Below are 21,805 nucleotides of genomic sequence, written 5' to 3' on the forward strand. Positions count from 1 at the left end.
GATGGTTGAAATACAAGCAAAATGGCTGTTGTTTTCCAATTAGGTGATACGCAAAACAAGTTTCTCGTTCGGTTGTTTATGGCTGTACGCATTTACGCAAGAGTATACGTTACTAACTATACTTTTATCATTCTCTTTTACCTTTTTAACTAGAAGATGGGATAAAGAGATGGAGGAAAAGAAGGTGGTGTATTGTAATTTAGTCTCTCTTGCTGCCTTATTGTACGCTGCTGCCTGCGCTTGTGGGAGATTTAAAAATATTTTCTAAATATTGTCATGTCGGTATTAATTGCGTACCCCATTGCAAAATCGAATTATTGTAAGGCAAATTATCGTAACTAGAGCACTAGCCGAGTATTTTAATAGTTTTATCACAAAAAGTGCATTTAGTCATGAAAATGACATAAAAGTACAGTAATCAGTGAATATTTCTCAGTGAAAAATACTGTGAATGGGGGAATTTTCAGCGAATAATGGGTATATATGTTCCATAAAGAAATCCGTGAATAGGTGAGTCTGCGAATCGTGAGACCACGAATACGTGGGGTTTACTGTACTTGTCTTATGTTACTGGGGAAGTGCTGGCATTGGGAGTTTCTGCCTCCTCCCAAGAGGACTTCTTCAGTTTAATTGATTCGTCACGATCTGCTTTGTCCTCATTCAAGATCTTATTCATGACTTCAGAACTCGAGCATTTGACGAAGGATATCTTTAAGGTCTTTGAGACCATAAGTTTTCATGATTGGACTGTCGACGCCTTAGCAAAGAAAATAGAAGACTGTGCCTCTCTCCAAGATAACTTCGCTACAGACTGGCTGGGAGTGCTCTCATGCGCGGATAAGGTGATCAGGGATGGATCCCAGGAACTGGCAGCCTTGTTCACGTTGGGAATACTTAAGAAGCGAGAGCAGTGGTGTTCATTCACTTCGAAAGGGGTCACTCCGTCCCAGAGATCCGCACTTCATTTTGCTCCTTTAGATCAGCAGTCTTTTTCCCAGCACTACAGTAGAACATTGCAACGGAGCTGTAAAAGAAATCCACTCAAGACTTGTTGTCTCAGTCCACCAAACGTCCGAAGGAGTCTGGACGTTTCTTCATCTTCCTCCTCGTTTGCACCTAGAATGGTTTCACCTCCACAGCAAGCATTTGGAGCAGTAGAGGTATATTCCAGCCCCATTCCCAATCGTATTCTAGATCCGTTTGACCAATCAAGAAATCAGCAAGCAAACCTTCCTCTCACAGGTGAGGATACTATCCTCTGTAAACCAGTAGGGGCCAGGCTTCTACATTTTTGGAGAAAGTGGGAGGACAGAAATGTAGAACCCTGGGTTTTAGAGGTGATAAGAGAATGATATTCCATCCTATTCAGGGAGAAACCTCCCTTAGTGTCCTCTCCTATCAACTTGGTGGCCTACTCTTGAGGCTCAGAGAGGTATTTGGCCCTGTCATAAGAAGTATCGTCCCTGCTCACCTTGCTGCAAAGCTCCTACTGATACTTTGTCAGCATTTGGATTACTCCTCCACTGCGAAGTTCCCACTTTAATAAAGGTGATCCTGGCTATATACCACCACGCCGCTACAAGGTTGAGATGAGCGCTGACCAGAGGCAGTATCTACCTGCAGCAGCTCTCTCACCAGGTAAGGAAACAACAAAGCATTGTATCAATGCTAGCCTGTTTTCTGTTCTCAAATTTATTAGCTTTTTTAGTGTTTTGGGGTACAATATGTCCATGAATCCCCACTGCCTGTCAGTGTGGATTCAGCCAAGTAATTACTGGGTAAGTTATATAAAAATTACATTTTTTAATAAAATAAAGATTTATATATACAATACTTACCCAGTAATTATGAACGGAGCCCGCCCTCCTCCCCTCACATGGACATTTAAGCATAAACAAATGGTAGCCCTTGGCTGAGTTTTTCCTTTTCTACCCCGAAAGTGGGCGGGGCTAGTCACCTACATAAACAAAAGGTATCGCTACCGCAAATTTCAAAATTTAAGCTGCCTTGCGAGTAGAGACTCTTAGCTAAGTAATTACTGGGTAAGCATATGTAAAACTTTATTTTTTTTTTATAAAAGCGTCATATTTACAAAACCTTCATAATTAGTGGCCATACCAGACTATAGATTTCAGTGTACTGTGTATTGGATTTCTACAGCATCAGACATGATGGTAGTGAATAATAGGTCAAAGATAATGCAGTACAAAGAAATGTGTAATAAATTTTAAAACTATGAAATTTGCAACTTTGCAGTTTTGTTAAGAATAAAGCCTGTAGATGTAGGTAATTGATCCGATTCTAGATTTTTTCAGTTGAATTTCTACATAGTAACTGTATCACTGTAAAAACTAGAAATAAATAAGTAAATAGTTGTTATTTTTTTATTAAGGTCTTTAAGAAAGACATTCTTTTAGAAGCCTTCGTACTTGTGCAAATTGTAACATGCTTAGGATTTTAGTAAAATTTAAACATTTTACTTTCAGTTTGTAAAAACTGATAAACATGGATGTACAGTATAGCACCATCATAACAGGTTACATTATACAGTACTATAGGTATTTTGAAGACAAGATTATATTAGGGAAACACACTCAGGTTCACAGAGTTTTCAGTTAGTGTTTAGGTTGCATAAGAATGTTATCAGTTCTGTAGAGAGAGAAGAGAATGGATATAGTTATATGGAATGCATAACAATTTCAACCATTTGTCTATATTGTAAAATGTTGTTAATATATTACAGCCATTTTGTGATCTCTGTCAAACTGAAATGACTTGAAGAGCAATTGTCCAATAACTGGTTTACATATGGGAGAAGAATTAAGAAACCCTGCTCTCTGTAGAGAAACTCAAAAGATGCATGATCTTGTTACTTAAACTTTTTGGGACTAATTTGGATGCTACATGTCAGTTTTTCCTAATTCTTTTTTTTTCTATCATAATGAGGATTTATTAAAAAAAAATTGTAACATTTAATAGCAGAAGAAAAACTTTTTATTTTCTTTGTAGGAGTGTTTGCCCTTTTGAATGCAGTTGCTGTGTTGAAATATCTTCAAAGTGTAATGACACAAGCAGAATTCAGGCACTTCTTCATTGTTGCTGCGGGTACTGCTGCTGGTCTCGTCTTCCTTGTGGTTGTGGGTCTAACATGGATGGGAGTTGTTGCACCATGGAGTGGCAGGTTAGTTCAACCATAGTTCCTTATTAGGAAGTTGTTGTGTAGTTTAACCATATGAGTTTGTGGACATCAAAAGTGTTGCATCTAATAGTAACAGAACTCAGACTGTTGTACAGTACTATATATTTGTTGTGAAATATGTGGATAAAACTAGTAAAGTTGGTAGATATGAACAGAGATGTTAGATGTTTGCATATATTTGATACTTAAACAGAAAAATATATTTCTACCTTTTCAGATTCTACTCATTATGGGATACAGGATATGCCAAAATACACATTCCTATTATTGCCTCTGTGTCAGAGCATCAACCTACCACATGGTTCAGCTTTTTCTTCGACCTTCACATTCTTGTTGCAACGTTCCCTGTTGGACTGTGGTACTGCATCAAGAATATAAATGACGAAAGAGTATTTAGTAAGTATTGCAGTATAATTTGTTAAATAATCTTAAGTACTGCCTTCTGTCAATTTTTGCACTTCAATTTATTTATGTTGCAGATTCAAAATTATAAGAAAATGGTATTGCTTGTAATTAGATTTTCCTTGTAAGGAGATGTGTGGGATTACATTCCTAAGGAAATAAAAATACTTCACTTTTCTTTGTAATACTATTAGCTGTAAATTGTTTCACTTGCATCTTGGTCCTGCAGAGGGGTTCATATGTGAAGCTCTCCCTTGTGCTGGAATGTACTAATTTTGTTGGTTCTCTTCCCATACGCTTTTGTCTGTACTTTAGTTGTTCCTGTTAAAAGTTAAGCACTATAAAGTTTTTAGATTTCATTGCCATTTTTAATGCTTCTATTTATTACTCTTTTCTTTTATATTGACAGTTGTATTATTTGCGGTTAGTGCTGTCTACTTTGCTGGTGTTATGGTGAGGCTGATGTTAACACTCACGCCTGTTGTTTGTGTCCTGGGCGGCATTGCCTTCTCTCAACTTTTTGAAGTTTATCTCAAGGTAATCAGCAATTTGAATGTTATGTGTTAATGTGTATTTTCCTCAGTACAACACTCTTGTTTGTCACAAGTGTTTCACAGGTTCAGTAAACAGTACATATTAAGGTTTTTCTTACTCAGTTTTTAGTTATTTGAAAGTTCCAAGCAGTTCGACCCATGTTAGATAAAAATTAAACAGATTATTTTATATTTCATGTATTCTTCAACTGTCAAGTTTAGTTTTTAATGTCAATATGGGTTTTTCCACCACCATTTGCCATAGGTCTGTTTGTGAGTACATGCATGTATGCGACCATTCTAAAAGAAACAGAGATGAATAAGTGATGTGACAGAGCGTAAGTGTTATGAAGTGTCTTTCCATTGCAATTCTTTTCAAAAGTAGAGCTTTCTAGTAGATGTGAAAGCCATTACTATATAATTATGTGAAAGGCTTGAGTCACAACAATTCATTATGTTGAAATTCTATACTTGCCGTAAAGTCTGAAGGTGTTCTATTCCCTATCCCATGTTTTACAAGAAAACCATAAATTTTATCAAGTGGAATGAGGAAAAAGAAAAATTATGTGTAAACAGCATTATGGAAAAATTATTCGTAAACAGCATGATGTACTATCACCAACAGTAGTAAAGTAAGACTTTTCATTAGATTTTATTCATTGAATTTCCCATTTATTTTTACCAGAAATGTACAGTATCACTAGATTTACTCTAGAATGTAAACCATATAAGTACGAAGTAATTGGAATTGCTCAGATGGATTTGTTCTTGGAGGTTTGGATTTCTGGTTTAGGTACTCTGCATCACAACAACAAGATTTATTCATTTTCGTCTATGAACAGAATTATTATTTCACCGTCAAACATGGTAATGGTAATTGCCCTACTTTCTACAAATACATGTTGGAATTTCAAAGTTTTAAAAGTGAGCTGGCTTCAATAGCAGTAAATTTTGTGAAGACGAAGGTAGGTTGAACGAATCTAGTTAAATCCACAAGAGTGTTCTCTGTGATGTGAGGAGCTTGAGAACTTCGGGTGGGCAGGAAAACACAAGTTACTGAATGTTACTTGACACAGACTGTCACACTTCACAGACCTTGATGCTGACATGGATTGAATGCTAGCTGTGTACAAAGCTACTTGTTTAAAAATGAAATCTTTGTCAAGGTTGTAGTCTTTTAGCTTAAGAATTCTTACTGAGCTCCCATGTTCCCATTCCAAACAGTTTGGAGTTAGCCTATACAGGTAGCCCAGCTGCATTACTTGTTGTGGAACTAAAAGATCTCCCAGTACATTAGCATTTATTTTGCATGATAAAAACTTTCATTGCCTGTGCAGTAGATCTCATGTTATTCATGGCATTAAATATTTTTTACCTTACACAACTTTTTTCAAGAATGTTTTGTCAATTAAAATCTTTTATTTGGGATGAAACTTACCTACTGTTAAAGGTAACTTATATCTGAGTGCCGAAAAGCGAGTCGGGTGACTGTCTAGTACACATGTTCTCTGCTAGGTGTGTCTTGAGTGTTTTGGCTCTTGCCAGAGTTCTCTTTGCCACCATTGTGTATAGGCACTTATTGGTATTTCATGGTTTGGGCTGTTTGCTGCCTAAAGCACAGTACTGTCATTTATTTTTCTTAGGATGCCTAAGAACAACAGGTTCTGTAGTAATGATTACTGTGTTAGCAGGATGTTGGTTTTTTGAGGTAGGTGGACATAATGTTTGCTCTGGCTACAGGGTTTTAAAGTGTGATCTTAAGAATAGAACTGAGGAATGGAGTTTTCAAAGGACTTATGCTTAAGTTTGTTAGTATTGAAAGAGAAAGAAAGCAGGTGTATTGCAAAAGCCAATAGTTAGGTCAAGTAACAAATCTGTCATTTCTTCCCCTTCTAAACCCTTTGTTAGCCGAACCGGTTGAGCTTCAGACTGTCGCTCGATGGACCGGAGTTCAATTCCCGCGGCCGGCTGATGAAGAGTTAGAGGAATGTATTTCTGGTGATAGAAATTCATTTCTCGCTATAATGTGGTTCGGATTCCACAATAAGCTGTAGGTCCCGTTGCTAAGTAACCAATTGGTTCTTAGCCACGTAAAATAAGTCTAATCCTTCGGGCCAGCCCTAGGAGAGCTGTTAATCAGCTCAGTGGTCTGGTAAAACTAAGGTATACTTACTTTTCTTCCCCTTCTCCAGGTTCTTCGTTTCATCTGTAGCTTTCCTTACTCAGTCTATGGCTTTTTCCCCTGATAATAATTTAGCTAGTACAGTACTGTATTGAGACTTCCCTTTTATCTCTGCCTTCCACTTCCCTTCTGGTTCAGGGAAATAGTATTAAGAAGTTAGAACAGGACTTTCAACTTAACCTTATTTTAGTCAGTAAAATTTTGTCTGAATTTATGTTAGGGAACCGTTCCAGGTTCCTCCATAGTGTGCAATCATTTTTGCCTACCCCTGTAAGAGGTAAATGGTTGGTGCCTTCGCCCGTCTGTAGCCCAAGCCTAGGACTGCCCTGTGACATTTGGAGGAGTCCGCTGCCAGGGAACTGAGTTGGTTCTTGGGGCAATATGGTTCTGTGCCCTCTGTCACCTGCCTGTTGTTTTATTTGGCTGCTTGGTTGTGCTTTGTCTTCTTTACTTAGCTGACTTGTATCAACTCAGGTGAGCCACTTCAGACTGTGTTTTCCTCAGTCTCCTTCTTCATTGAGTTGTGTATTCATTACAGGTAGTTGGCTGTTGTCGCCTGCTGTTTCCCCAACTTCCTTTGGCGGAAGAAGAGATAATTGGAGGAATCTCCTCCATTTTTATGGCATTAGCTCAGTGCACCTCAAGCAGTGCACTGTAGGCATTACTTAAGGTTCTTTGCAGCGTCCCTTCAGCCCTTAGCTACAACCCCTTTCATTCCTATTACTGTACCTCCATTCATATTCTCTTTCTAACATCTTACTTTCCACCCTTTCCTCACAATTTATTCATAATGCAACTGTGCTGCGCTGAATAATCCTGATGGGTTCCAGCACTTGGTCTTCATGACCTAAATTTCATAATCAATCAATAATGTAACTGCGAGGTTTCCCTCCTGTTACACCTTGTAAACCTTTTCACTTTCAATTTCCGTTTAAGCGCTGAATGACCTCATAGGTCCAGTGCTTGGCCTTGGGCCTAAATTCTGTATTCTATCTATAATATATTCTGTCTATCTATGTACGGCATTTGCTGGAGCTTTGTCCTTTGCTTTATCCTCTTTCATTGAAGGAAATAGACTATGCAGAGAATAGGTCTCTGTTATCTTTGAGTATTTAGGCACCCAGTAAGTATTTGAAGAAACCCAAGCTATTCCTTCAGTTAAAATGCATTTTGTATGTTGTCTCATGCTCTGGTGCACAAAGCTTTTGAAGTCTGCAGCTCTTGTCTTCCTTTTTTTAAAGTTACTGAGGGCCATCTCTTAGATGCAGGTGCTTTACCGCCTTCGGTCAGAGATTCTGTTGTCTTTGCTTGTCTTTTTCCTTTGAAGAGGCATACTTCTGAGACTGACCAAGTGTTTTGGACATGCTGAGATGGAGTTTGTTGTCCAGGTCTCTGTTTAAATTGTTGAACTTTTATCTTTTACTGATTGCTTCTTCTCTGTGCCAGCATAGAAAGGTTGTGCTGTCAGTTAAAGAGTGTTTGTGGTGCCAGCTTAGAGAGTGTGTGGCGCCCACGAAGAGAGTTTGTGGCGTCAGCAGGATTTTAGCAAGGAAGCATCTTAGAGTTTTTGACTTGTGTGGTCAAGGCCTTTTCTGACACTACAGGTGAATGTTCTCATGCTTTTAGTAACTCAGTTTTGAAGAAGTGAGAACAGTTATACAGTACTCCTATATGTCATCAAAGGTTCTTCCTACACAGGAGATGGCAGCTGTTTTAGTTTCTCCTTCAGGTCACCTTCTAAGCCTGACTCTCTTTAAGGTGATAAGGGAGGACATTTTGGTAGAAAGTCGTACCTCTTTCTCACAGGTCTTTTTTTTACCTTTTGGGGATCTGTTCATCCCTCTGGTTCTGGTAGGAGGCCAATTGCAGGCCTTCTGGTATGTTGGAAGAGCCTCAGGAGCAGAACTTACAGGTGGTAGAGATACCGAAGGAGACTCATGATTCCTTTTGGGTTTCCCCTCCACTAGTGTTGTCTCATAGAGCCATTGCTTCACATCTTCTCCAGCAGAAGTATCTCAATCTTCAGCGGGAGTTTGTAATTAGAGAAGAATTCAATGGAGCAGGTATCGGTAATTCACTGGGATTTTATCTCCATAAGCAACTGGAGGTTGGTGTCCAGTTTTGGATGCACAGAGACTGAACAACTTTAAGCATCTATCCCCATTCTTCATGGTTTTTCCTGCGTGGTTTTAGTAACTTTACAATAGAATGATTGGATGATTCAGTGGACATGCAGAATGCATTTTCCTCGTACCAATAGATCCTCAGTTATACAAGTTCCTTTGATTTCTATTTGGAAGGTATCCTTATTTAAGGTGCTTTTTTTTTTTGTTGCCTGTAGGGGGATGGTGTTGTCTTTTAGGAACAAAAATTCTCTCTTTACTGAGTTGACTGGTTCATGTTGGCCAACGCTGTTGATGGTATTCTGAAGGCGAAGGATCTGTTGCTTCATCTGGCTCAGTCCATTCTTTATCAGGGGAAGAGGGTAGACACAGTTTGCAGGCTTTTCTGTCAGAAAACAAACAGACTTCTCAAAGATTTTTTGCCCTTAAGGAAGCTTCATACACAGAAATGGCTTTCTCCATTAGGAAACATGGCCTCACTGGAGAATTTGTCAGAATAATCAGGCACATTTACATTGTAGTCTCAGCATAGCAGATTGCTATTTAAACAAATGTTCAATAAACTTTTAAGTAAATAGGACCATTATTGTTGCCAGGCTCTGTAGGAGGGATGCTGAAACTACCAGATAACCAGTTTTTTCTTGAACCTACATCCTGGTTTTGTTGTTTCCACCTCTGTCTCTGTGACACAGACTTACAATACACCATAGAATGGTTAACACCACCTGGTAAATCTTGCAGAGATGTTAGGGTGGTGGAAAGACTTGATAATTCCTGGTAGGTGTATACCTAAGAGCTCGAACTCTTGGCTATATGGGGGAGTTTTTACAGTGCAAACATCTGGTCAGAAACTAAGTCATAGTGGAAATACTGCTTCTGATTCTATCCTTAATCAAGTGGAGAAACAAAATTTGCCTTGTATCAGAAGCAGTGGCTTGTGTATTGCTCTGGGTGCCATTCTAGCGAAATTTTCAACACCCGTACCCCTGTAGACATCAAAGTTTCCATGTCTAAAGTTTCTCCGCTCTTGTAGATATATTAAGAGTCTTTCGCTGTCTACATACAAAGTTATAGTTCATGCTTTCCTTGGTATTGCTCCATGTGCAATTGGATCTGGCTAATGATCAGCACCTTAAGTTGTTGAGATCAGTTGATATTGAAGCCCCTAGAACTCAGTATCAATCTCTATCAGGAATTTAGATGTATTTCTGAAATTTTATCTGTAGGTCCTTTTGAGAATCTGGAATGAGTTTCATTGAAGTGTTTACTAAGAAACTCTGTTAGCACTATCAGTAGTTAAGAGAGTAAGTTTATTGCAAGCATTCTCTGTAAGGCTGTTGTAGAGGGAATACAGTTTTATCTTTTTTGCCCTAGGCTAAGTTTTTCCGAAAACTTGAAGAATTCCAAATATAACCTCTTTGATGGGGAAAGAAGAGTAAATACTTCTTTGTCCTGTTAGGACAATTAAAATTTATTTAAATAGGTTAAGCCTTGGTGAGGCAAAGTTAGCGTTTTGTTTTGTGATTTTAGAAAACCTAGAATGTCATTGTCAAAGAACATGATGTCTGCTGTGATGTATTTGATCATAATAGCAGATGAGAAAATAGTTTTGTACCTTTTACCTTTATTGAAGGTAAACATTCATAATGGAAGAGCAGTTGTGACTTCATTTAGTTTTATGACAAATTTTTTGCTTGGGCATGTGATTAATGTAGAGCAGTAGAAGTGAAGTTAAGTTTTTGCTGCTCACTACCTTAAGTATGCAGAACTGGGTCCAAAAACAGAAGATCGTTAGTCTACTGCTAGTAGTGGGTCAAGTCTTTAATTGAACTGGAGAAAGAGCAGTCTTTTAAGCTCTATTTCAAATCTCGGGTTGTTGATATCTGAGAAACATGAAATTACATATATTGTATAGGAGCGTACCTTTATATCCTAAAGATAATAAATTTTAGGTGACACTCATTTTTGGGGCTATTGGACCCAGGCACAGGGGTCCCTTCACACCACTTCTGTTTCATTCTAGTTGAACTGAAACAGTTTTCTTTACAAGGCTGCTCTTCGCTGCACACATACGAGAGCCTCGCTCCCTGAATGGAATCCAACTTCTGGTGCCATAAAGATACAGAAAGGATTCCAGATCAGGTAAAAATGTTTTAAGTCTCATGCAAAAAACCCACCATCCTCTTCCCAATGTGGGAATCAGCTATCTTTACCAGTAGGTAATATTCATCCTAAATTATATAAATTTTCATGATAAAATTTATTGATTGGACACTTCCCTACTATTAAAGTAGACCCTTACCAACTTCCTTGCTACTTAGTAGGGTGTCAAGGAGAATTCTGACAAGAGCTAAAAACTTTCGAAACACCTGGTGGAGAACAGGTGTACAAGACAATCATCCAGGGTCAGCCATTCAATCTTTAATTTGAATGCCAACTCACCTATCAGAGCGGAGATATAATCTATCTTTAACAGTAGAGAAGTCTCTAAATAATAAATTTCATAAAAATTTATATTCACAAAAGTAGAGACTAAAACAAGAAAGTAAGAGTATCCAAAGCCAAAGGTTGAACTTTTCCACCTTCTCTTTACTAGTTTTGAATGTTACAGCAGCTGTTGAACCCAAATCGAGACTAAAGTGTAAATTTCATATAAGATTAATTTGAATAGAATGATCACATCAGATTTTATGTAGTATAGTAAAGCATGATCTTGGCAGTCCTACCACCTGTTGTCCAAGGGAATCTGTGCTCCAACTTGTCACTCTCCACCCCTTTTCCCATCAGAAGTCCACCACAAGTTCTCTCTCTCTCTCTCTCTCTTCTTTCTCTCTCTCTCTCTCTCTCTCTCTCTCAGGGTGTACACCACCTGTTGTCAAGGAATCTGTGCTCCAACTTGTAACTCTCACCCCTTTTCCCATCAGACAAAATTTAAAACTTCTCTTCTGATATCTCTCTCTTTGATGACTTGCCTATCAAAACAGAAAAAGAATTCTTGCTTTAAAACATGTGTTTAAAAATGTTGTAAGTAACTGTTATGAAAAAGGGATTTTGACAGAGGAAAATCTATTTCTGAGAAAGGTCCCGTGTCACCCGGTGAAATTCCATTACAGCACGAATTTCTAGGTATAACCTTGCTAGATATACCAGAGAAAAAGAGCTTTCAGGAAAGCTGGGGTTACTACCCCCAGTCGACCGTCTTCTAGGAAGACGTCGGTATAAGAAGGGTGAGTGAAATACCACTACCACGGAAACCTACTCGAAAGATCTCTCCTTATCAAAACCCCCGGAACAGAGCGGTGAGCCGTTACAGCCCCACACCAAACACCCGCCAGGACGGCGACACCAGCGCCACCTACTTCATTCCATGCTAGCACTAACCCCAGACTTGGCATGTGCAAAGAGGGAGGGGAGTACTAGGTAATTCAGGGAGGGTCACCGGGTGACACGGGACCTTCCTCAGAAATAGATTTTCCTCTGTCAAAATCCCTTTTCTGAGTCCAGTCCCGTGTCAGCCGGTGAAATCGTGATAGAGAATCATGCCAAGGCTGCAACTACTGGAAAAAAACATGGAGGGATAATCTGAAGAAAAAGCAAAGTTTTACCAAAATAATTTTAATTAAACAATCTCTTCCGTGAGCAAGAACACTAAGACTAAGGCATACTAAATCTAAGGCACATTAAAAAACTTAATACTATGAAACATGGGCCTAGGTCCCACTTACACGACGGGGAAAAACCCCAAAACCTTAAAATTACTTAAAGCAAAGTGAAACATGAAAATGTGCACAAAATAACTGCAAATATAACCTTAATACTATACACGTAAACTTAGGCTAAACACGTAAGAGACAAAATCAATCAACATTAATATATACATTCATCTGGGGTACATGGAGCCAAATAAAACTGTCCAGTACCCCACAAGAAAAAAACAATCATGGCATTTCAGATTACAGTTTTTCCATCAACAAGATACAAAAACATCAATATGAGGAGCCAGGCAGTGAGGCATAATCAACCAGGAGAATAAGCAGAAAAGTAAATGAGGCAGGCGGGCGGGGAAAAGGAAAGGACAAGGATATGATTAATTAAGGTGGGGAGATGACACTTCCCACAGCTATGGTAGAAAATTTCAGGGCTTGACGTTTTTAAATAGTGGCGTTTAAACACTAGAGGTGATTTCCAACCCGTAAATTTAGATAACTCTGAAAAGTCCATATTATGAAAGTAATTAATGGAAGTAGCAACTGCTCGAATATCATGAACCTTGGGAACTGAATCTGGGTTGGCCTGTTTAATGAAATATAGAATTTGTTGTCTTATAGCATTTAGTGAAAGAGTACCACCTTTCTCCCTGATAAAAAGAGGACCCGACTTACTCTGTGGAGTTCTTAAGGTAAGATTTAAGTGTATAAACTGGACATAAAGACTGGTCTTGAGGAAGGGGCACCACCTTCCAAGGAGACCACCTGTCCTGTGGGTCTTCGTTCTTAGCTAAAAATCTAGGGTCAGGGGAAGGAGGACCTCTCAGATGGGAGGAAGTTCACAAAATTATCACCTCTAGTGAGAGCCGACAGCTCTGAGATTCTAGCACCTGAAGCCAAGCTAATCAAAAATAAAGTCTTCCTTAACAGATCCTGATAAGAGCAATGAAAGTTATCCATCTCTGATGCTAACTTAGGACGTCATTGAGAAACCACGTAACAGACTGTGGGCGTGATACTGGTCTCAGACGAGCGCATGCTCTGGGGATAGATGAAAAGTAAGAATCTGTAAGGTCAATTTTAAAAACCGTAAAGAAATACTTTCTTTAATGCTGACTTGATTGTAGTAATAGTGGCGGAGCTAAGGCCTTTCTCAAACAATGATCTAAAGAAGGAAACTCCTAAATTAGCTGTCATGATTTTGGCTTCAGATGCTTTTAGGAAGGAGGCTAATTTTTGACTGCTGAATCATATTGTCTAATAGTAGAATCTCTTTTATCTGATTCTAAAAACAGAGTGTTGACAGGGTCAATGTTCGCTCCTTTTGGGCTGCGAATTTTATAAAGTCCATAAAACTAGGGCATTCTGAATTCTTGAGAAGCTGACACAGTCTTGGTTTGTACTGTCTGAGTCAGAATGGGCTTGGGAATCCGAAGACTCCGTAATCCCAGTTCCTGAAGAAGAGGGAACAATTGCTCTTGGCCAATAGGGGCTACTAGGGCTAATTGACCTTTGAATGTCCTGAGTTTGTGTAAAACTTTCAGCAGTAAATTTATTGGGGGAAAAGATAAATCTTCTCCCAATTGTTCCAATCTACTGTCATTGCGTCTATGGCGACGCCTGAGGGTCCAGGTTGGGAGCCACATAACAGGGGAGCTTGAAGTTGCTCTCCGTTGCGAACAGATCCACTTGGAGGCCCGGAACCCGGCGGCAAATCCATTTGAAAGATTCCACGTCCAGGGACCACTCCGTCTCAACGGAGTATTCCTGGACAGGAATCCGCCACCACGTTCCGTACCCCGCTAGGTGGGTGGCTGACAGGTGCCAGCCGTGCTTGTTCGCCAGGAGAAGATAGCAACCATTACTTGGTTTACTCGGCCTGATTTGGAGCCGCCCCTGTTGATGCAATGAACTACCACTGCGCTGTCAATACCAACCTGATATGAATCCGGTTGGGGCGGATTTTCTTCAGAGTTAGAAAGACCGCCATAGCTTCCAGGGTGTTTATATGGAACTGCTGAAACATTGTGGACCACGTTCCTTGTACTTTTGTTTTGGTGAATATCCCCCCCAGCCGCTTAGGAGAAGCGTCTGTGTGAACAACTAGTGCGGAGGGGAAATTGAAGCGGAACTGTATTGGACAGGCCCTTGACTGTGGTCCAAGGCGCAACCTTGTCTTTAAGATTTGAGGAATAGAGGAGACCTTGTCTCTGAGCTTGACATTGGCTCGACTCCGCCACACTCTGTTTATGTCTTTTAACTTTGCTTTTAATAGCAGGTCTGTCACTGAGGCAAACTGAAGAGACCCAAGGACCCTTTCTTGGGACCGGCGGGATGCTGATGGATTTTGAGAAATCTCCTGGTGAGAGATGCTATCTCTTTCCTCTTGGGAGGCGGAAGGGACAGCGTGTGAGATGACAGATCCCACTGGAGACCCAACCACTGAAACCGGGACTCGAGTCAGGCGGGACTTCTCTCTGTTCAGTTGAAAACCCAATGACTCCAGGAAATTGATGACTATGGGCGTGGCTTTCTGACACTCCCGGAACTGTTGGTGCCCAAATTATCCAATCGTCCAAATATGCTGCTAGGGATATCCCTTGACCGGAGTTGCTGTACTACCGTGTCCGCCAGCTTTGTGAATATCCTGGGCGCAATGTTCAGACCGAATGGCATGACCCTGAAGGAGTAGGCTTGATTCCCGAGTCTGAAACCGAGGAACTGAGAGAAGTTCCAACGCAACTGGGACGTGATAATAAGCGTCTGAAAGATCGATAGAGGTGGTGACGGCTCCACGCGAAGTAGAGTCCGTACCTGAGCTACCGTAAGCATCACGAAATTTGTCGCATTTTATGTAGAGATTTAGACGCCGACAGATCCAGGATCACTCTTTGCTGATCGGAGTCTTTTTTGGGAACAGTGAATAACCTGCCTTGAAACTTTAGGTGCCTTACTTTCTTTATTGCTCGTTTGTTGAGCAATTCTGTCACATAATCCTTTAGGATTGATGTGGGTGGCTGGTAAAACCTGGTTAGAGGAGGAGGGTTTTGATCCAGCTCCATCCTAGTCCTTTGGACACAATGCTGTGTGCCCAAGGGCTGAAGGTCCATTGGTCCCTGAACCAAAACAGGCGACCGCCTACCTGTGTTCTCTCAGTGGGAGGGAGCGGGTTTATTCCCCTACCACGTCCAGGTCTTCCCTTGGGGTGGTGTTGGGCTTTCCTCTATGAGGGGCTTTGCCTCTTCCTCCCTCCTTTGCAACCCTGTTAAGGCCGTGAAAATAACCACGGCCTTCATATGTGGGGTTGTATGCCGGTGAGGCCACATAGGAGGGTGCAGCTGGTTGGACCAGCACATACTGTTGGGGGTGAGCCTTTGAAGTGGAAGGCTGTGCCACTGCCGAGACCGGGGCGGCTTGGACTACCGCCTGATGGTGGGGCCTCTTATGCCTCCTGAACGCGTTTACCTCCTCTCGATTGGGGCCGGCCGATTCTGGGGTCTTACGCTTGTAGGCTGAAATACCCCAGCGAGAAGACTTTGGTTGGCCCGTGTAGCCTCAGCCATAACACTTGTGACCTCCTCTTCCGGGGAAGAGGTTAGGTCCCCAGATCGAGCTTTTCACGAGCTTGTTGGGCTCGTGGCGGATAGTCGGCGTCGGCAAAGATGAACTTCCTACATTCCAGTCTGGCCATGATGAATTCAGATAAGTCAGACTGGAAACCTGCCAGCAAGGACTTAGCCAAAACCTGGAAGAAGGGCTCGTCCGAGCAGGAGACGGCAGTAGCTTCAGTAAGGCATACGGAGTTCAAGGACCGGGCTAACTTAACCCGAGCATCAAACTCCGCTTTCAAAGAGCTTCCGGCAGCTTGGGAGCTGCTCGCTAAACTGCGTGGAAGCGCAGAGGGGTCCAGCTTCCCGACCGTGAAAGTGGACGGGCGTCTGTCCAGAACTCGTTACTTCCTGGGAATACCAGGAAGTAGGGTCTGTCTCCCTTAGCTGAGGTAACGGAATGCCCTCAAAACACGCTCGGGCCGTAGCCAGAGCGACTTTGTCCAAGCAAGGAGTGGGAAGGTTGTCTCCCAGGGTGAACATGGTGAAGTTCCCTTGAAAGGAGTCAACTTCGTGTTATCTGCCTGCCACTCCGTCCAGAGTGCGCGAGGAGAGCCGACTGAGCTTGGTCCCTAGGGATGATGACAGTCTCCTAGGAACCTTGTCTGACCGAATCCAGGCTTCCTCCGTGAGCCTCACGAAGCCTGGGTAAGGGGCAAGAGATCGGGGAAGAACTCCAATTCCTCCAACCGTCTCGTGCCAAGACCATCAAGTGTCAGCTTGCCATCATGTTGGATGGCCCGGAGAGCGAAACGCCAAGGGGTTTCCGACATCAACGCGGCGGGAGGTCCGCAGTGTCGGGGATAACATACTGTGGTTCGGCTGGGGTGGGTGAGCCATTCCCGCCAGTATGTTATCATGACTGGCCAACTTCTCCAGAATTTTGTTGAATCTCAATCTAGGTCCTCCGTGAAACGTTTATAAAGTTGGTTGGCAAAGGCCTCTGCATCCGAAAGCAGGTTGGCGAGGAGGGCTTGGTTTTGCAGCCCTCTTACTCGCGCTTTGCTGGAGGAACCAGACTTGCTCCCGGAGGCTACAGGTCCTGAGACCTTAGCCTTCGACGGGGAAGGGCAATGCCTTCTTGGAAGTCGAGGACTTGTAGCCCTTCGCCTTCCATGAAGTCTTCAACTTCAACTTGGGGATAGCAGATGGAGCTCTATCACCCAAGGAGGAAGACTTCACAAAACCTGTAAAGGAAGAAACAGATGAAGCAGGGGAGTCAAATAAAGGGGGCCCGCCCCAACAACCTCACCTACCTCACCACTTACCACCTGGTCCTGCTCTACAGCCATTGGTTCCAGGTCCAGATTAATGGCGGCAACATCCTCCGAGACCTCAGCGTGAGAGGATATCCGCTTGGGGTGGCTGGGTCTCATCCCGGATCTGCTGGATGATAGGGGTGGCCAGATCTTCAGGCACTGCTGCCGCCACCCGTGCGCCGGGTAGAGCAAGTCCCTCAACCTGGCGTCGAGGACGTAGGGGCTTCCCGACGGAACGTTCCTTCCAAACCCAGCCACCCAGGCCCGGAGGGATTCCAAGGCAGACTTCTTGGAAGTTTCGTCCGCCTGTAAGAAAACCAACAATTAGCTAAGAACGAAAACCATTCCGGGAACCTCATAAACAATGTATAATATAATATGAGGAGCATAAAGCAAGAGTAATGTAAAGACTGTCACTTACCAACTCATCCTGGACAGTTGTGCAGAGAGCAAAGCAAACCTCACAACCATCAGGGTGCCAAACAATCAGGTCATCCAGGCGGACCGCACAACCAGCGTGGGTCCGACAAACTACGTGACCGTAGGGTTGTTGGAGGGAGGCGGTGCACCCGGCTCCTCACAGCGAACAGTCTGTAAGTAAAAAGTACATGAACCTCCCCACCCTAAGCAAACTAAAGCTGGCGAGGCCGGGGAAATTCAACTGCAACCGGAATACTCCGGTGGAGAAGAACTCCCTATCATAAACTGGGCCAATAAGCTCTAAATTACACAGAGTGGAAGGTAGGATTCCAGACCCCGAGTACTCGGGAATGAAGGGAAGAGAGACCAGGAACTAACCATAAGGGCTGCCAGTAAAATAACGGCGAAGACCCTGGTATAGGACCGGACTCACGAATTTATATATATATAATGAATAAAGGAGAGTACTCCTGTAGATAACAGACTTATCTAAAAATAAAAAAAAATAACAAGTGATGGTAAGAACTGAAGAGGACGGAGGGATCCGTTCTCCTATATGAAAAAACCTTCCGCCCTTACTTCCCGCCGGAGAAACAAGACGGGTAAAATGCTCATATGTTCATAACATAGGGTGAAGCAATATATATATACCGTGTCAACGTAAACCCGGCGAGGGGAGACGAAGGAAACACTCGAACACGTTAGAGTAAACAAACCACCAACCCCAATACAGCGATGCTAGGAACAATATGGGAGGGAGCGAATCCCTCAACCAACAAGAGAAGTCCCTGAACTCGGAGAAACGCCATCTAGCGTCACCCGCACGAGTAGAGCAAGGCTGGAGAGGAGGAGGGGGAGGTGAGGTAGGAGGAGTAGGCTACCAGGAAGGAACAGAGACAGGAGAAGCTCACCCGCTCAACTGCACCATACCTCCCAGACCATGAATCTTGGAGGGGCAATATGACTGGAAGCAACCAACCCAAAGCCCGACTCCTACCTAGGCGAAGCCTAATATGGACCCTAACCTTAGTATAGGCTAGGGCGAGGAGTGTAAAAGGAAGGGGAAGCAACTGGGAGAGAAATTTTGTGCCGAGAACCAGCCGGGATCGAGAATGGCAGGCAAGGGGGCGACTAGCCTAGAGGAAACACATCCAAAGAACTCGATTCCCCAAATGGAGGAAGAGAACCAAGGGCTCACTCTGCCCACCAAAAACGATCCCGGAGGAAAACAGCAACAAAACTCCCTCAACCTGAACTCCCCACCCAGGGCAAAGGGGAAGGAAGCTAACAAGCCTACTCCACCAGATAACCAACACTCAAAAAAAACTAAAATGTGCTCAACAGAGAGCGTAGCCTACCACGGGGAAGCGGTTAGATCTGAGGCTGCCGCCAGCACCGAGTAAACCACTCAATAAAATAATAAAAACAATAAAATTAAAAATAAAACTACAAGAGAGCACCATCTTCAATCAAAATTAATTAGCCTAGTAAGACCAAAACAAAAGGAACCCAACCTGGGGGGGACCTAGACGGGCATCACTCCCACAAAGGCCAGTGAGGCCAATGATCGTAATTCATAAGAGGGGGAGCCACACAAGGAACCCCAGGAAGGGGAACCAATGGGGGCAAATATCTATAACGACGAGGAGACAACACCAACTGAAAAGAACAGAAGGAGGCGCCCTCGCGGTCGACATGGCTGGCTGGGGACGCCGTGGCGACATAATAAGATCTCAATATTTATGAAAATACGAGACTATAACAGCCAAAAATAGAACAAAACCCCACAAGAAGATGGTACTTAACTTGAAATGGTAAAGCTGCTCGACGCCATCGTCAGAAAAGCAGAAAAAATCCAAAATGATGGAAGAGCACACAAAATAAACCAGCGATTCACGTGCTAGAAAATGGAATGAGGTAGGTGGCGCTGGTGTCGCCGTCCTGGCGGGTGTTTGGTGTGGGGGCTGTAACGGCTCACCGCTCTGTTCCGGGGTTTTGATAGGAGAGATCTTTCAGTAGGTTTCCGTGGTAGTGGTAATTCACTCACCCCTTCTTATACCGACGCCTTCCTAGAAGACGCTTGACTGGGGTAGTAACCCCAGCTTTCCTGAAAGCTCTTTTCTCTGGTATATCTAGCAAGGTTATACCTAGAAATTCGTGCTGTAATGGAATTTCACCCGGCTGACACGGGACTGGACTCAGAAATATATTATCACTCAACCTATCAGAGACAGCACTGTGTAATGAATTAAGTACCTGCATAATAGGCATAATTTATGCTTACACCAGAAAGCAGAATGTTCTTTCTTGCTGTCTACTCTTGTAAAACACATTTTACAAATAAATTGTCACTCAACTTATCAAAGAAGGTGTAATGAATTAAGTACTTCCATAAATAGGGCTATGCTGACACCACAAATGTAGACTCTCTCTCTCTCTCTCTCTCTCTCTCTCTCTCTCTCTCTCTCTCTCTCTCTCTCTCTCTCTCTTGCCATGTTTAAATGTACTTGACAAATATCACCCAACTTCCCAAAGAAAATATGGTTAAGTACAGCACCTCCATAAATAGGCCTGTGCTTACATCACAGAAGCAGACTCTCTCTCTCTCTCTCTCTCTCTCTCTCTCTCTCTCTCTCTCTCTCTCTCTCTCTCTCTCTCTCTCTCTCTCTCTTACAAATATATTGTCACTCAACCTCTCAAAGAAAATATAATGACTCAAGGACCTCCATAAATAGGCCAATGCTTACATCACAGAAGCAGACATCTCTCTCTCTCTCTCTCTCTCTCTCTCTCTCTCTCTCTCTCTCTCTCTCTTGTTTAAATGTACTTAACAAATATCATCCAACTTCCCAAAGAAAATATGGTTAAGTACAGCACCATAAATAAATATGAAACAGACACAGACACACACACAAACACACACACACACACACACACACACACACAACTAACACACACACACACACACACACACACTATCTCATCTCTCTCTCTCTCTCTCTCTCTCTCTCTCTCTCTCTCTCTCTCTCTCTCTCTCTCTCTCTCTCTCTCTCTGAAATGTACTTTATGTACTTTACAAATATCACTCAACTTCCCAAAGAATATATGGTCAAGTACCTTCATAAAGAGGCTTTGCATACACCACAAAAGCAGTCTTTGAAATAGGCATAATTGTGTAAGTAATAGCTATACTTAAGGGTGGTTCTGTTTTTACAACAATTTTTGCGAGTAATGCTCTTTTGACAGTAAGTGTAATCCAAGATCTAAAAAAAAATCTCTAACCCAAAACAATTACAGCCCCAAGCATTTCAGATAAAGGATTTCCAACCTGTTTCAACTTATGTGAAATTAAAATACATTTGTTTGTTCCATGTTTATTGGGTTTTCAGGTATAATAAAGCCCTCCCTCTTGTATCTGTAAATTTTCAACAAACTTATACATATTGTCAGGTGTTATCTTTAGATGAGAGTAAAAATTGAACCAGGACAGTGGTATGGACATTGGACAACCAGGTGGAAAGAGACCAGAGATAAAAGATGACAAATAAAAGGGAGAAAGTGATGGAGCTAGAGACCAGAGGGGCACAGTAAGGCATCTTCAGTACTGTGCAGTTCACATGCAAGGCACATTGTAGGTAATATGCCCTTCAGGGGACTGGAAGAAGAAGATGCAGTGAAGGAGAGCTTCTGAAAATTAAGAACGAGTTAGGGAAAAGAAGAAGAATTAATGAGATTAAAGAGATTTTAAGAAAAGTTAGTCTGAAGGATACTGCTTCATAAAATGCAAGGACCAGAATTAGCACATGTAATTTTTACAGAAAACTTCAGGATTGATTTTCATGATCACATTAAAAGAAAGTTCTATATACCATGCAAACTATTGCATAAGATAAAATTGGTGTTAAGTATTAAATTTGTGGGAGAACCCTCATGCCAATTAGGAGTTGAAGGGCATCATCTCTAATCTTCTCTGCATTTTCCACTGAATGTTATGGTTAGCTAGCTTAACTAGACTAACTCACACTAAATTCTCAGCCCTAGCTGGGCTGTCTTTTCTAAGAGTCTTTTCTAAGAAAAATTTCCTACAAGACTAGTTGTTATGTTACAGTGTTGATTCAAGAAAGTAAAATATAATAGAAGCCTTTATATTTTATATTGTGAAATTGCAGAGATGAGATGAGCTTATGATTTCTCGTGTAAGATCTGTACGAAGGATTATTTATCTTTACATTTCCTTGAACTCCAGGAAGAGGAACCTTCTCGCCCAAGTGTAGGAGATTCCAGTGATGATGATGAGGATGGTGAGAAAAATAACAGATATGATAAAGCTGGGAAGCTGCGAAAAATGAAACACGAGCAACAGGTATGTATT

General features: G+C 42.0%; 1 protein-coding gene across 2 annotated transcripts in view; it reads left to right on the forward strand.

Moving 5' to 3' along the window:
• Window positions 1–21,805, forward strand: part of Stt3B (catalytic subunit 3B of the oligosaccharyltransferase complex) — a 125,256-nt gene that overhangs the window by 39,932 nt on the left and 63,519 nt on the right. For both annotated transcript variants that reach the window (XM_067104530.1, XM_067104529.1), the window contains exons 5-8: window positions 3,010–3,181; window positions 3,417–3,595; window positions 4,011–4,138; window positions 21,680–21,796. In XM_067104530.1, coding sequence (XP_066960631.1) covers window positions 3,010–3,181; window positions 3,417–3,595; window positions 4,011–4,138; window positions 21,680–21,796 — 596 coding nt within the window. The remainder of the gene's footprint in view (window positions 1–3,009; window positions 3,182–3,416; window positions 3,596–4,010; window positions 4,139–21,679; window positions 21,797–21,805) is intronic.

This window comes from Macrobrachium rosenbergii, chromosome 5 (assembly GCF_040412425.1).
Source record: "Macrobrachium rosenbergii isolate ZJJX-2024 chromosome 5, ASM4041242v1, whole genome shotgun sequence".
NCBI lineage: Eukaryota > Metazoa > Arthropoda > Malacostraca > Decapoda > Palaemonidae > Macrobrachium > Macrobrachium rosenbergii.